Source organism: Pinus tabuliformis, chromosome 4_1 (assembly GCF_031772625.1).
Source record: "Pinus tabuliformis cultivar Carrire ecotype Pingquan chromosome 4_1, CPIR1, whole genome shotgun sequence".
Taxonomy (NCBI): Eukaryota; Viridiplantae; Streptophyta; class Pinopsida; order Pinales; family Pinaceae; genus Pinus; species Pinus tabuliformis.
In genome coordinates this window covers 593,444,714-593,461,260 of record NC_142303.1, presented here as the reverse complement: position 1 = coordinate 593,461,260, position 16,547 = coordinate 593,444,714, and the positions used below count along the sequence as shown (strand labels likewise).

Genomic DNA, 16,547 nt, shown 5'->3' with positions numbered 1-16,547 from the left:
CAAACTTGGAACATAGAGTATGTTGTTGAGATGTCGCTTTGCTCCATTGTCCAACTTCAAAGAAGTTGATCCCAAACCTTTAACAACATAGCTTTTGTTGTCTCCCAATTTGTACTGACCCACCTACAATTATAAATAAAATACGAATATTAACATACATATGAGACATCCATACGATAGCTACATATGCATGGACCCGCATGTATTGCACTATATATACATTGGTTACTACAGGGAAATGTATAAACTAAGGTAATGAATTGATTATTGAAATAAATCCCTACATCACTAGAATATCTGAATATATCAAATTACATAAATAATACGTGTACCACCTTAAATACACACACACACACACATATATATGATAAAACCTTAACAAAAAGAAAATGTTAATTTTAATTTGCATATTATATTTAAAATTAAAATTGATAAGATAATAATATGAATTGATTAAAATTATAAAACTAAATAAATTAAATTAATTTATTAAATATAAACTTTAATCAAATCAAGCCTACGTATCCAAATAAAATCAACAAAATCAAATGAGATTTGATTTTATAAAAGTTACACGTAACAAAAACAATGACACAGAGATGGGAGGAAGGTGGTGGATGGAGAATTAAAAGGAGGAAGGAAATCTTGAGGAAGGGGGGAAAATAAGAGGAAATTTTTGAGAGAGTCTCAATTGTTCTTAAGTTTTTGGGCACGGGGGACCAGACTGCATCAATTGGAATGCACTTTGGAACTGAGTACCTAGGTTGTACTCAGTTTGGCTGGGAGGTTTTGGTCTTTTGGTAATGGGAGCAGGAGAAGGAGCAAATCAGAGGCATCTCCAACCACATAAATTTAGGTAGGTACTCGACATCAACTGATAAATTCTGATATTATAGATTGATCCGAATTGGATCATTATATTGTTTGTCATCCATCGCAATGCATTTGGAGTGGAAAAGTTGGAGGAATTAGCTCACAGGATTGTTTTCACTGGCAAGACCCGGTTTGGCAAAATGGGGTCTGAAACCTTTTGGGAGCATTTTGAGGCATCAAACGACATTTTTTGGGGGTAAAACTTTGTTGCTTAAGCACTACACCTTTTTATGCTATTCTACACACATAAAGCTTTTCAATGACGCAATAATCGTGTCAATCAGAGTCTATATGCAAAAGTTATGCCACTCAGAAGTTGACCTTGTTTTCACACCTATAGTTCGGGAGGCTACTGTGTCAGCCCCCATTATTCATGGAAAAGGGGCTAGCCACATGTTTGTGATGTAAAATACTAAAAGACTCTAGAAGTGTCTATTTTGTAACTATAGTTAAGAGTTGATGTAGTCAAACTTAACCACTAGTAGGCTATTGGGTTGTGTTATAACCAGGGCACTAGGAAGAAGAAACATTCCATTCTTTTGAGAGCATTTTGTTCCATAGTTGAGCAAAGATAGCCAGGAGAGATAGGAGGTAGAGCACACAGAGAGGATCTGTGCACTATAGCAACCCATGGGCCACAAACATTAGTTCTTTGTATCTGCAGCCATATTTCCAGACAGAGAAAGAGCAAAGCAACCTCACCTTCCAGCTGGGTTTTCTCCCGAAAGGGTTTCCTAGAGAGCATATCTTGCGTCTTATGTGTGTGTGAGCTTGTTTTATTCATTCTCTATATATTCACATGCATGCACTAATTACAGTAACGTCTACAGATCTAGAAATTAAATAAAACTGTAATAGTGTAGAATCTTAGATTTTTTTAATATAATATTATAAGATTTGTTGTGATGAAATGTCCAGTGGAATATCCACGACAGTTTGCGGATCATAGATGCTAGTTAGATCTTGATAACAGTTTTCATATTATATTTAAGGTAAATGTTTGAGTAAATTATTTTGAACCTTACACAATTCCACTGTATGAGAAGATTGTTCCTTTGATATAGTGTGAAGTTGTTTGCTATCTCTTGTCATGTGTCTAGATTCTCCACTATCAATAATCCATGCATTGTCATCATTGAGTGAACCTGTAGGCTGTGAGTGCAGCCAAAAACCCTTTGCTTTTGATCTTGTTAAATAAGTTGTAGATGATTCTTTTGATCCAACTTCTTGTAATATTGAATCCCATTTTCAAGTATCTTATCATAGAGGGAGTAGCCCTTTCTTTCAAGCCAATAGAGTGATCTCCAATCTTCCTTGACCTTAGCTCTGAAACCATGTTGAGAAATCAATGTTAGTAGTATTAGGGTTAGATTTCTCTTCCTTGATAATTACTTGTGAATTATTTTGGCTTCTTTTATTTCTTTATTATATTTCTTTTCATCAAACAATTACCAAATTATGTGTGTATGAAGATCACAAGAACAAGAGACACAAGATATAGGCACTTTGCCAAGGCAAAACCCCTATCTAGGGGGAAATCCAATCAAACTTTATCCTTCAGTAGTTAAGATGAGATAATCCAAGTCTCTTCAACCTAGACACAGGCCTCCTCCAACCACCAAGTCAGCACTTCCTTCCAGCAACTTCGATCTAGATCTTTGACCTTGCAGCAACAACATTTCGACCTAGAAAATCCAGAATTTTGACCTTCCTAGCAACAAAACATCGACCCAGCACATTCAAAATTTCTACCTTCCCAGCAACAGAACTTCGACCCAACAAATAGCCCAGTAACTTCTTATAAGAGAGAGATAGAGAGAGATAGCCTAGAAACTTCTACCCAACAAATAGCCCAATAACTTCGCATGAGAGAGAGAGAGAGAGATAGCCCAGAAACTTCGACTTGCATTTATTCCTTCTTCTCCTTGAACTTCACACCTTTTCTACATTGTCCAAATAGATCGAACTGCTCTTGTATGTATAGCCTCTTTTGTGGGTCAAATTGTCCTCTTGTAAGCTGACTTCATCAGGTAAGGACCGACTTGGTGTGGAGCTGACAAATTACATTTTTGACTCAATAATAATTCTTTTTACATGATTGAAAAGCCCAAGAATGGTCTCATTAAATGGACAATGACTCTAATGATTCCGTATAAAACCTAGAAGTCCTCAATGGGGACTTTGACCTATAAAATGATGACCCAAGCATTAAATCCATGCTTTAATAAGTCACGGTAATAATAATAAAAAAATCTTTTTCATTCTTTGACTCAAATATAAATATGAAGACCGAACCTAGTTACATTCTTCAACAATCGGGAGCTGCCCATGTTTATATGGGTAGAAGCATGCAACACTGCAATTTATATGCAGAACTAGAGCCCACATCGATTGTTGGGGCGAGTCACACCAGAGGAGGCCTTCACAGGTAAAAGACTAGATGTATCTCATTTTGAAATATTTGGCAGTCTAGTGTACTGTCATGTACCAATAGAGAAGTCAAAACTGAAGCCCACTGCAGAGAAGGGCATCTTTGTGTGCTATAGTGAGAGTTCTAAAGCCTACAAAATATATGTACCAACAATTAGGAAGACAGTCATCCATAGAGATGTGAAGTTTGAGGAAAGGGCTATGAGGAAGTCCTTTGACAGTGGGCAGGTTTCAGTGCACGAGGAGGAGCAACAGGATCCCAAGTAGGAAGCTCAGTCAATTCCTCAACCAACAGTAAAACATGGTGATGGGTAGGTCAAGCAACATGAAGACTAGTTGGACACACATGAGGAGGAATGAGATCAACCCTCTCACCTATGACTCCCAACATTGGTAGGAGGACGAGATGGGCAAATTAGGTGATCAAAGAGGCTCATGAGCAAGTGGGAGCTCTTAGGATTTCAGTTCGAGAGAGAAGATCCCCATGGTGGTACATAGGGTATATGGCATAATGGCCCTAATGACAGAGTTGGAGTCTGAGCCTTCTAGCTACCATGAGGTATCCATGCAATAGGTGTGGAGAGATGCCGTGGTGGAGAAGTATGCCTCCATCATGAAGTGGGCTCGCACTGGATCTATAAGATCAAGCATGGAGCTGATGGGAGCTGAAAAATTCAAGGCAAGATTTGTGGCCAAGGGGTTCTCATAGGAGGAGGGCATAGATTATGACGAGACATTTTCATTTGTGGCTAGATACTCGTCCACAAGGATAGTCATATCGATTGCAACACAGATGGGGTGGAGGATCCATCAGAGGGATATAAAGACAGGGGTTCCTCAATGGAGTTGTTGAGGAGGAGATCTATATTGAGTAACCAGAGGAGTTCAGGACACATAGTAGGCAGACATGTGTGTAGGCTGAAGAAGGCTTTGTATGGGCTCAAGCAGGCTCCATGGGGGTGTTATGCCCGCGTTGACAACTATCTATAGGGATTGGGCTTCACAAAGCGTGAGGTGGATTCCAACCTCTACTACATCATTGTTGGAGGTGAACCGCTCATTATAGTACTATACATTGATGATTTGTTCATGACAGGGTCAAAGAAGCTCATCCAAGAGTGCAAGAGAGATCTTGCATGTGAGTTTGAGATGAAGGATCTAGGGCTTATGCACTTTTTCCTTGGATCGAAGGTCTAGCAAAGGGATGGAGATATCTTCCCAGGACAGGGCAAGTACATCATTAAGATCCTGAGGAGATTCAGGATGTAGGAATGTAGGCCCATATCTACGCCTATAGTCACAAACTAGAGGAAAGTGGATACATCCAAGTTGGAGCCAATGAACCCCATGCTTTATAAGCAGTTGATTGGGTCGCTTATGTACTTGGTGAACACATGACCTGACATTTGTTTTGTAGTAAAAACTCTTAACCAGTTCATGGTTGAGCCCAAGAAAGTTCATTGGGTTGCTACAAAACACGTTTTGAGGTATCTTAGGGGCACCATTGAGTTTGGACTGCAGTATACACAAGTGGATGGAGTGCAGTTGGAGGGCTTCACAGATGTAGACTAGGCAGGCAATGTTGGAATTTTGGGTAGCTCAGAAGGTATTTCCGAGAAGGGAAAACCCACCAAAAGAAGTTTGTTGGGCGAGTTACCCAAGTGGTTGGGGTTTTGATCCAAAGGTGTGGTTTTGTACCCAAGTCAATTAATTGATTATTCTAATTTATTGTTAATGGGTTGAGAAGCTAAAACCCTAAAGATATAGAGTTTTCCTAAATGTTCCAAGAGAAAAATATAAATAGAGCCAAAGGAGAGGCTTATTATGCACAAGCGAGATGTGACTTAACTTGTGCAAGGAGTGCCCTAGTGGAGGGTCGAGTTCTGCTCATGGAGGCTAAGATTTGCCCTCGTGAGGAGATTGCAACAAGTGTATCTTTTGTTCTATGAGGCCAAGTCAAAGATCAGATGAGCAACAAGAGAGCTGGAGTTTTGGAGGGTTGGCGATCAAGATGACCTTGGTTTAGGGCCTAGTCTAAGGTCAACGAGGAAGATCCGTGCCATGCTGCTGTAGTCTTTGAAGGAGGTTGAGTGCCTCAACCATTATGAACAAAAGTGCAGTGGAGGGCCGAGGGCAAGTTAGAAGGGTACCCATGAGTGAGAACAAAACTAAATTATAGCAACCATTCTTGAGAAGAACATCAAGCTAAGAAAGGAGGGCCGCAAATCTTCAAAGAGTGATGAGTTACGTCTATCCTAAGATTTTTGAGTTAGAGAAAGAGGCCGTTTTGCTTGTCTATGTGGTGGAGGATCAAAATAAGGCTACCCGAGTTGTGTTTTGTCCTTTGGTTGATTAAAGGAAGGCTGCCATGAGGTTCTATTGGAGGAATTTGTGTTAAGCCCGAGTTTTGTCCACTGTGGAGCCTGTGCAAAAGCCTTAGTATAGGACCGAAATAGCTCAACACACTGGAAACAGGGCCGAAAGGCCTTAGGTTGCCTAGAAGACTAGGCCAAGGCTTGTCCAAGGAGGTCAAAGATAAAGGAAAGGGGGCTGAAGGGCTTAGGAGGACTTTGTAGGAGTTGAGTGACCTCAGTTTGGTATCCCAAGCCTGTGGGTGGCCAGTGAATGAGGCTAGGACTGCTGTTCTGAGAAAAGGAGGGTTGCTGAGTGTGTTATTTGAAGCCTTGAACAAGGACAAAGGCTTATATATACATTGAATTGAAGGATGAATTTACTGTGACTAGTCAAACTGGTTGACGCTGATATATGCAATGTATTTGAAGGATTAAATGCATTGTGAGTAGTTGGTTGGAGAGAGTTCTGAAAGGAGCCATATCACTGTGTGAAGGAGGCAAAGGACAACCAGGTACATCAAGGGCAATAAAGAATGAAAGGGTTGGTTACATCAGCAAGTAAGTCATGTATTTTGTTCTTGTTGTTTTTGGTAGTTTCAAGGTCAAAATGGATCTGACCTCAAGCTGTACCAGTGGTCTGAAGGGCCATGATCCTTGGTACGAGAGCCCTAATGATTCTTTAGTTATGGATTAATAAAGGTCAATATTTGGGCCAAATATCTCTATGTACTTTATTGATTTCATTTGCTATAGATTTCCGCTGTGCAAAGTGCTTGTAAGTTGGGGTTCCTAGTGTGTTTGTATGCTTGGTTAGCCATAGACTAGATCTAGGGCCTTCAGAAAATTCAACAGGTAGCTCCATATATAGGAAGATCACTTCGGGTAGTGTCTTCAGTGTTGGATCAACAACTGTTTCCTGGTTCAACAAGAAGTAGAGATCAGTTGTATTGAACTCAAAGAGTCCAAGTATATAGTTGCCAGTCTTGTAGCATGCGAGGCAATTTGGATAAGGAAGTTTCTTGTAGGATTATTTGGGTAGGAGCTAGAGCCTACAATGATCCACTGTGATCACTAGAGTTGCATCAAGCTCGATGGAAAACCAATGTTTCACGATCGTTCAAAATATCGACATCTGGTATCACCACATCAGAGACTGTGTTCAGAAAGGTACAGTTAGACTCCAGTACATCCCGACAGAAGAGCAAGTTGCAAACATTTTGACCAAGGCATTAATCAAAGGAAAGTTTGTCTACTTCAGATACAAGTTGTGAGTTGTGCATAACACCTTCCTCTCTATGAGGGAGTGTTGAAATGAGTAGAGCAAGAGGTGATCCTGCACTTGCCCAGGTGTCAGGACATGCAGAAACCTCAGATCAGTTCACTCAACCAGAATTAATTAAAATCCAATTATTTTCTAATGTTAGACTTTGTAAAAATTAAAAGGTGCAAAGTTAACATAAGATTAGATCGTGGCCATTGATCTTCAAGGAGCAAGGGTAAATCTCAGCTCTTGGATCCTTCTGGAAGGATTAAGTCACCTTATAAAGAGGAAACAAGGCTGAGTTAAAGATCAGATAGAATGACACCACTTGTGTTCAGAGTGGTCATCAAGAGGAAGTCGGTTCAGCAAGTCAGCAGTCAGTTGAAGTGTTTCAACGTTCAAGAGGGCAAGGAAGAGGGCCGTACGGCCTGAATCTCAGCTAATTAGCAAGGCCGAGTCAGTCTGAAAGGGCGCAGGAGGGAGGCCGAGTTCATCTCAGCTGTATCGTACGGCCAACACAGCTTGCCATATGCTGTACAACCTCAGCCATACTGGCCGAGACCTCTCAGTGTAAAGTCGAGCTGAGTGAGGGTACTGTACAGCAAGAAGAATTTGTTGAAAGGGGTTTTACCCAACTATAATTTTATCTCAGAATTTGCTGAAGCGAATAAGAACATAAGTTTGTAGGTTTTACCCGCAGTTGGGGTTTCCTGGGTATTTTTGGTGTATTATTTTATGGTGTGTTTATCTTCAGTTTTTATTTTTTTACTGTGCATGCTATATGGTTAGAAACCCGGTAGTGTTTGCAAATTTAAATTTCAGTTCTGCATCTTTAGTTTTGCGTTTTTGGGTATAAAAATTTAGTAAACTGTAAATCAGATTGTTGAATTTTCAAAAACTAACACACCTTTTTGCACTTCAAAACTTAAATAATGACGAATGTCTTTTCTTTCCCCAACTTAATATTCTTGTAATAATATTACAATTTTAAAGCTCTTTGATTTTAAATTAGAACTTCTTCACTAATGTCTTTTTTTGTAACTAATGCCCTTATATATACATTAATTTCCGATGTCTTTTTTTTGTAACTAATGCCCTTATATGTACATTAATTTCTTTCACCTTTTAAATATATATCCACTAACATGACTTTAAGTCCTTCGATGATTTCCTCCACATAAAAAGTTATAACTTATAACTTATCACGTAAAGAGATATTTATATTTATTCTGTTTTTTCTTACCTTTCAAGTACCATGGGCAATTACCATGGGTTGCTAAAACTGCAAGCTTGTAAACCACCAGTGGAAATTAATGAGGAATCACGATTATCTTATGTAATCTTCCTTTTCTTACGTGTAGTTTTAAAGATATTTGGAAAATTCTCTTTTTACTTTCACATGTACTTTTTTGAACAATAATGTAGAACCTATATGAATGTGTTTTTCCACAATCCTATAATTTTGTTGCAGGAATTTTACTTTTTACTTTCTTTTTTTTTTAATTACAAGAATGTTGGACACCTAATCTGTTAGGGTTGGTGTGGAGGAATTCCAACAGTCATGAAGTCCAAGCAACCCCTTGGAAGATGAAAACCAAGGGTCAGAAAACTACGTATTAATACATACATCTTGTGAATAGAATGCAATCACATGAGTGTATCTAAATTCTGTTTATTACCTTTTGTGTGTGTTTAACATGGTATCAGAGCCACGGTCTGTGGCCTTCCCAACCACTAGTTGTGTGGTCTTCCTCAAACTGGATGCTCTTGCATTATGCAGTTTCCTGTTTGACTTGACTGTTTTCCTCACAAGTGTGCTGCCCATTTCACTGGTAATGCTCCCTACATACCTGGTGCTCTCCCTGCTCACCAAACCTGTGTATAGAAACTGATTCTTGTTATCCTGTCATGTCGGTGCTTTGTCGGTTCTCCTGGCCTCTCTGTTAGTCAAATCTGCCTTTCTAACCCTATCAAAATTTGCACTGGTTTTCTTGTCTGGTCCCTATTGTTGTTGAATCAATCTCCTGGCACGTTATTTTGCGGAACAAAGGACATCATTGAAGGTGGCCATGTTGGGATCCAGGTTTTGTTGTGGGCAGATGTTTTGCAGGTCCACAATGTAGTGAGAATGATTCGACTTCTTGCCTAGACATCTTTTCATTTTTCCAGTATGCAACATTGGTGACAGGATTGGTTACAATTAGCAATAGGGCAAAGGAATCTAATGTAGAGTTCCCCAAGACGAATGACTCCAGAAGACTGCTTGTCAGCATCGTTGTTGCTTTTAGCAATCAAGTGAAGAAGTCTCTGCAATGCTTTACACACGATTTATCCACCTATTTCACTAGCTGCTCATGGTTCAGTCGAGGGAGATATGACAGAGTCTCAAACCCAAGGTTCCCGTGAATGTGAAGTGCGCCTTACTGGTTATTACTGCCTATTATTCTTATAGGTTGGTATGAGCTAGAGCCTTTCCCTATTATTCCTAAGAGGGAAAGGCAGGAAATAGAGGACCAGATCCAATTGATTTCATTTACCTAGTAGAGGCAAAGGCAGTTTAAGTTACCTCAATAGCAAAAGATACATTTCCAGAGTGAACATAATATTTCCGAGTCCAATTTCACCAGTAAATGATTCCATGGAGAGCATAAAATAGCCTGTATGAAAGCCATTTAAAAGGCCAACATATTGCAATGCATCAATTTGCATCCAAGCACACAAACTGATTGCTTAAAAAGGGTATTTGAGCCTTCTGTTATCAATGAGGCTAAATTTCCTTTATCATCTTTTTTGAAATCGACAAGATTCACGAGTTTGCAAGCAATCCGCAGAACTGCTTGGCATATGCCATTGTTGTGGCAGCACTGCCTGTGCCCAAATCTGTGAACCTGGCCTTGTTGATCACCTATTCCATAGGCCGCATGTACATCATAACAGCGTAATGGTCGGAAAGCGCTGCATAAAGTGCTTGATTGGTACCATTTGCGTACTTCTCTGCTTCTATAGCTCTATACATCTGATTGGAAGAAGGGGAATATGAATTTCTGGTAGTCTCTCGTGTGGTGGATTTTCATTTTTTTTTTCCAGTGAAAAAATGACAAATCTGCCTACTAAGACACCTTCATTGCGTTGGGTTCATGCCATTTCAAGGCTGAGAATTTACTGTGCTACATGCACTCAATTCCAAGCGTCGTGAGTATGTCTGCCTATGTTCTTTGGAGAATCAATATATCTGTGCAGCAAGCTAAAATGTGGAGATCTCTTGGGCAACGACTTTTTAAAAGAAGTAAAGAAAGTAAATGATTAGTGCAAGTGATTTTTTAATGAGCCTGTTGAGTGAGTTGTACCTTAACATGGTTAGGTTTTCTGGATAGTTTAATGTTGGAAGCTCTTTTAAACTGGTGTTGCATGTTTTGTACAAATTACATGCATTATTGTTTGCCAACTTGAGTCACAACTACAACAAGATGAGCTACAATAGAAGAGTTATCATTTTGAACTGGTTTTTGTTCAGAACAATTCTTTGTTTGAAGTTGACTCCCATCAATAGCCAGATGGCAGAAACTGATGAGATCAGTGAGGCCATTTCAGGAGCAGATTTATATGAAGATGCAGAGGTTCAGCTTGTGCTTCCCAACCTCATCATCAGGCCTTGGGAAAAACTTATCAACAACAAGAACATAACTGGTCTCAGATATGAAAAGGATGTGTCCTTTCACATTCCAGACTATTCTAAACCCATCCAATTTCAGAGTGATGGGTTTCTTTAGGATGGTTCATCTTCGCTTGCTCCTCTTCCACAACCACTAAGACTATTTGTCAAATGCCAATGTTGTGATTGGGTTGGCCATGTGAAAGATCAATGTTTTGATTGAGCATTGTGGTTAACATACTCATCATTCAAGCAGACGTTCAAGAAACAAGATTCCTGAAAGAACAAAGATTTACTTTGGATGGATCGCTCTTTGGCAATGGTCTTCAATTGCCAAAAGCCTAAATGTGGTCAATGACCTTGAGAATAGGTTGACCCCAAAATTTTTATGTGACCAATGGCTGGATAATGAAGCTCTGATACCAAATGATACGAACAAAGTTTGTTGTCGCACACAAACTTCAGAAAGTCTGGAATATAAAGAAATCCATGTGGACAATATATAAATAGTATATAAGTAATTGATAGTAGAAAAATATGATGATCAAAGTACAATTGGGGTTCCATATATATACCTAAGTGGGAGTGACCATTCTTAAAGTGTCATGTCCTTTGGGACATATTGATTATTATTATCATTATTATTTATATTTATTTAATACATATTTATGTTCATAACACACTTCAGCTCATTGTTCAGGTTTTACACAATAACAACCACATCTCTTAAGCTTTGGTTGCACTGTTCAATGTCTGGTCCAACTTTCGTATTGCATCGCTATAGAATGTTTTGTAACACCATTTTTTGCAGTATTGTCATTGTCTTCTGCAAAGTCTTAGCCTTATCTACAGTCTATCTAAAGATAAAGTATGTAGCTTTTAGGTTGGTTCCTAGAGCAATAATGCAGCTGGTTCCTTCCAAATATAGTGTCAGATCTGTAACATGTGAAAAAACGCATGTAGTTCTATCAGAAGAAGTCAGCATTGCTCAGATTTCTTTTGTTATTAAGTTTGATTCATGATTTTGGTTCCTGGCAAGGAAGTTTAAATACTGATAGACTTAATTTATGTTGCAGAAAATTTTCAAATTCTATATGAGAGCTACCAGCTACAATCAAAGGTAAGTATGAACCTAGTGTATAGAAAGTTAAAAGCTTTTTCCTTTTTATTACGGCCAACTCATCAGGACAGGACTGTAATTTGTTTTGCTTGAATGCTCTTGACTTGTTTGATGCTCGTCAATGTCTTCTTTCATTTGAACAGAATACCATCAATCAGTGGGGAACAGACGTGACTGCTCTGTCAGCATCCAAGTCTTCTTCTATGAGTGCTTCAATAGATGAAAATAACACACAGCCTTCTCCTCCTGGAGTTACATTATCTCCTCCTTCACTCCCACCATGTTCAGTTTCTCTCAATGCTCCCATTACTCATCCACAACAAATTTCTCAATGGTCTCCAGGACAATCTTCTCAAAATCTTCCTCCATGCTTGTCATATTCCCAAGTAAATACCACACAGCCAGTACCTTTTCCACAGCAGCAAAGAGTTCAAAGTCAGTTACCTCCTCCATGTTTCCAACCAAATTCGGGACAGCTTCCTTTGCCTCCTTCATCTTTACAACCAAATTCAGGACAGCTTCCTTTGCCTCCTTCATCTTTACAACCAAATTCAGGACAGCTTCCTTTGCCTCCATCTTTACAACCAAATTCAGGACAGCTTCCTTCTGCAATACAGCCGAATGCAGAGTCCCAAAATACTCAACTAGGAAATCACTCTCAGCCACCTTTTCAGCCATCAACATTGCCTTGGCCTAACAGTGCAGGACAGCCTCCAAATTCTGCTTATGGGCCAGTTCGACCAGGTCTTCCCCGACCTCAGTTTCGACCTCAAGCAGATGCTGCACAACTTGGCCCATTCACTCAAGCTCAAGTATGGCAACAGATGCCTAACCATTCATTGCCTTCAACTCATGCTATCAATGGATACGGATCATATCCTTCTGGATACAATTCTAGACAACCACCTCATTTTTCGCAGCAAGGGCAGACTCAAGGAGGAATGCCTCCTTATTCACCAAGTGCATCTGGTGGACCTCCTCCTTATGGAAAATCATGGGCAATGAATGTTGGACAGATACCAAGTCAGTCACCTCAGCAATTAGTAACAAACCAGGTGCCTCCAGAGCAAATGTCAAGCCAAACTGTGCAATATCAATCAAATCCTTTGCGGGAAAGTATCACTTCTCAATTGCAAGAAAATAATGAGCATGGACAGTCACAAGATCTGCAGAAGCCTTTCCAAGATCAACCCTCGTTGCCACAACAGCAGAACGCAAAACAGACACTTGAAAAAGTATCGGAACAAAGCATTAGGTGTGAACCGAAAAAAGTTCAACGTGAAAATAAGCGAAAATCACGCTGGGATTCAGAACCAGAACAAAATAAAGGTGAAGAACAGAGTGCTAAAGGAAATGTAAAGCCTTCAGAACATGCTTCTGGCATATCTCAAGGAGTCTCTATGTCTCCTGTTGATAATGGTAATTCATTTTCTCCTGCTGAAAATGGTAATGCATTTACAGCTTCCACTAAGAGATTGCATGCTAGGGATGCAGACAACATTGAAAATGCAGTGCAGGAAGCAGTTTTGCGGGAACAGGTAAAGTAATCACTGGTGAATGAATAACACATTTCTTTGATTTCCTTCAGTTGATGTTGAGCTTGATTTGGATTCATCCTTATCTCTGGGCATGACCAGGAGACAGCAACACAACAGATTATCAGGCAACAAAGGTCGGTTCTACTTTGCACGACTGTGACATAAGATGTCATTTCTTATAATGATATGACAGAAATTTTTGAATTCCTTCAAAGCTCATTGCTAAGATTTTATTGCTGTTCTTGTTGCTTTTAGGAAGAGGAAATACCATTGTATGCACACTTATGTTTTTTATTTTCTCTTGATGTAAATATAAGAAGTATTTTACAAGAAAAGAAAAGAAAATATTTACTTTATATAAATTACTATAACTTTCAGTAAGCTTAACTTTTTGTATGAGATTTTCAAAAGTTTTATACTGTTTTGTGCACTCTAATGCAGACAAGAGAGGAGAGGGCATGAAAGCATGGAAAAAGATGAAACAGATATATTATCAGAGCGCCATGACTCCAAAGCTTTGAAGGTGAGAAGTTAATTTCATTATTTTTTTTTCTCTGAATTATCTCCTATTTCAATGCTATATGAGACAAGTATTGGTGTATTGCTGTGATAGAAGAAGGATATGTATTTGAATTATATTGGTTCCATTCTTTAAGGTGAATATTCTTGTCTAAAGATATTGATGTGGGTCACTTTATTTTTGTTAATTTTCAGGAGGTTCTATTGAAGATGACAACTGACCATCGTGCAGAGGTGTCTGCCAAGCGGGGAAAGTTGACTCATCCTCATCAAGGTAGTCTTTGAATTAAATTATTATCTGTGCTGGCTTTTTTCTGTATGTCCTAGATCATGTCTACTGTGTCTCTAGTAAGAGAAAATCTAATGGAGTTGAAGTGTCTATTGTTTCCCATTGGAATCTATGATATGCTTTCATGAAAGCCTTCAATGGGGTAGTCACTTATGCATTATCCATTCCCTAATAAATCACATAACATACAGGTCGGGGGTGTATATGTTTTTTTGGTTTTCTGGGGTGGTTGGGTGGGGGAGGAGAGAGACTATAACACATACATCATCTTCCTTCTAATAAAGGCAATTGAAACCCTCTTATTGGGGTTGTGTCTACAAGATCCTGTGTAGTTTATCAAGTAACGAAATTGGCAATAGTATACTGAACTTTTACTTAAGGCTGGAAATTTGTACCTTATAGATAAAGTGATTCTAGGGGTTTTGTACATGCAATTTTTAGCATATAATTCTTGTGATGGTACTGTAGAAATTTCAAGGCTTGTACATCATATATGGTGAGAAGTTCAAACTCTGGTAGAAAAACACCCTGGAAGTTAAGTTGTTTGCTGAGTTTGATGGCGTTTCATATGAAACATTCACTAAAATAAAATAAATGTCATTTTTTGGTAAATGCTGTGGCAAATACATAATTGGGAACTCGAGATACACTACCCACATATAAGTCAAATCATCTCCCATTACATCACCTCTCAAGTTTAACAGCTAACCACTTGACCTACTATTAACATCTCCCCCTTTTAAACAAAAGCTCCAAGAAAAGGCAGTCAACATCTTTCAAGATCATCTGCTGAAAATGAAACCTTTTTTTGTCTTCTACAAAGGTTTAATCAACGAGAATTCAAATCCTGTCATCTTCATCCCTCCTTAGAGGTGAGATACATCTGATGTCGAAACTTGATCCCTGTCCCAAAACTGATTGCATTGGCCTGTTTATTACACCCCTCAACTTAAGAGTTACTCCATCACCTGGTCCAACTGTTGTTAGGGGATTTTGTTTGCTCCAAACCACAATCTGACCTAAAAACCTTTTATGGGTTTAATTTCCAACCATTGATACCTTTGAGACATTAAGGTAACCAGCTACAATGCTCCCTTCTTATCTATCAGAACAACTTAGTTGCATGGTGTATCTGTAATTTTATTACAATGATGATGTTTTTGCCTTTCCACGTGGACTACCAACAATTGCATTTGCTTTCCTCACACTGACATGGCTTGTGTGGTTGATTATGTTCTGGCTATGACAAGACCTTTATCCCCTCGATCTAGATTCTCTTTTTGTTTTCCAGCCACTCCCTATTGTGGACCATGCCTTTACTTTACTCTCTTGGAGATCCCCTTTCCCTCAATCCCCCCTTCCCAAGATCTTACGACAATCAGCATATTATGGTTCACTTTGACATCAGGTACGTTGATGACCATGTTGTACACTTCTTCCAATTTATCCTAATTTTTTCCTGCTCTTGTACCTTCATCACTACCACTTCCAGATACAGCCTGTTATTGAAGATCCTTTGGGAAGCTGCCGTAGGTTCACACCCCCACACTATCTTCGATAGAAAACTTTCCCACCCAACATTGTAAATGTCACATGAATCACTGGTGTGATTAAAAATTCAAGACTATGCATAGAGTCCTCTGCTTTGTTTTCACCAATGATCCACGCTCTGTTCTGTTTGTGCATAGAGAGTATCCATGTCCCCTTCAGCATAAGAAACAAGTCTTTCTTGCTTATAGGAGATATGAGCTTCTTTTGGTCCTCCACACGTTCTCAAAAACCTTTTCGTATATTCTTCTTAGGAAGAAAGTGACTCTTCCCTTGGACATTGATTGCTAGGCTTGGTCTCTCATGCCACCTTACAGACTCAACCCTTAGTTCTTGTTCCTTCTCCTCTATTTTATGCCACTTACTTAACTTGGGAGACATTAAGAGAGGTATTTGGAATTTGAGCACTAGCAAAACAGTGAATGGGGAAAGTCTTCAAGTATAGTACTTGTTACAAACTGTTTTAGTGTTCTTGTCAACGTCTTCACGAGGTGCTAGGTAGTACCACATAGGACCAGTTCCCACTGTCACCTCGGCACAAGTTTCCACTCTTTAAGTCCAACTCCTATCAAAGACTATGGGAGGATTCCCTACATACACAAGTTTCTCTACCAAAAATGGTTAGACTTGTGTCTAATATATGTACCTAAGGTAGAGGTAGGAGTTAATTATTTAACCTTACTGATCTATAAATAAAAATTATATGTAGAAATGATAAAGTCACTCAAAATTTAGGATTTTTACCTCTAAATTAACGCAAAGAAAGACTGATAATTACCCTTATGAAGTATATGATTTTTTCCTTGTTCTGTCATTTGATAAGTGGTTGTACTTCATTAATGTCCTGGCTGCCATGTAGCTGCAAATCTGCAGAAAAGTGTAGAAAACAGCAAGCTAATTGCCCTCTTAGGGCCACCCTCAAAGGTAGAAACACCTTAGATTGGTGGTTCTATGGGTGGAAAG

At 39.1% G+C, this 16,547-nt stretch overlaps 1 protein-coding gene across 2 annotated transcripts in view; it reads left to right on the top strand.

Annotated features, from left to right (window-relative positions):
- The window catches only part of LOC149177362 (uncharacterized), a 168,581-nt gene that overhangs the window by 26,665 nt on the left and 125,369 nt on the right, over nt 1–16,547 (top strand). For both annotated transcript variants that reach the window (XM_089420103.1, XM_089420102.1), the window contains exons 2-6: nt 11,647–11,690; nt 11,834–13,228; nt 13,328–13,362; nt 13,670–13,751; nt 13,943–14,021. In XM_089420103.1, the coding sequence (XP_089276229.1) occupies nt 11,894–13,228; nt 13,328–13,362; nt 13,670–13,751; nt 13,943–14,021 (1,531 nt within the window). In that variant the 5' untranslated portion in view covers nt 11,647–11,690; nt 11,834–11,893. The remainder of the gene's footprint in view (nt 1–11,646; nt 11,691–11,833; nt 13,229–13,327; nt 13,363–13,669; nt 13,752–13,942; nt 14,022–16,547) is intronic.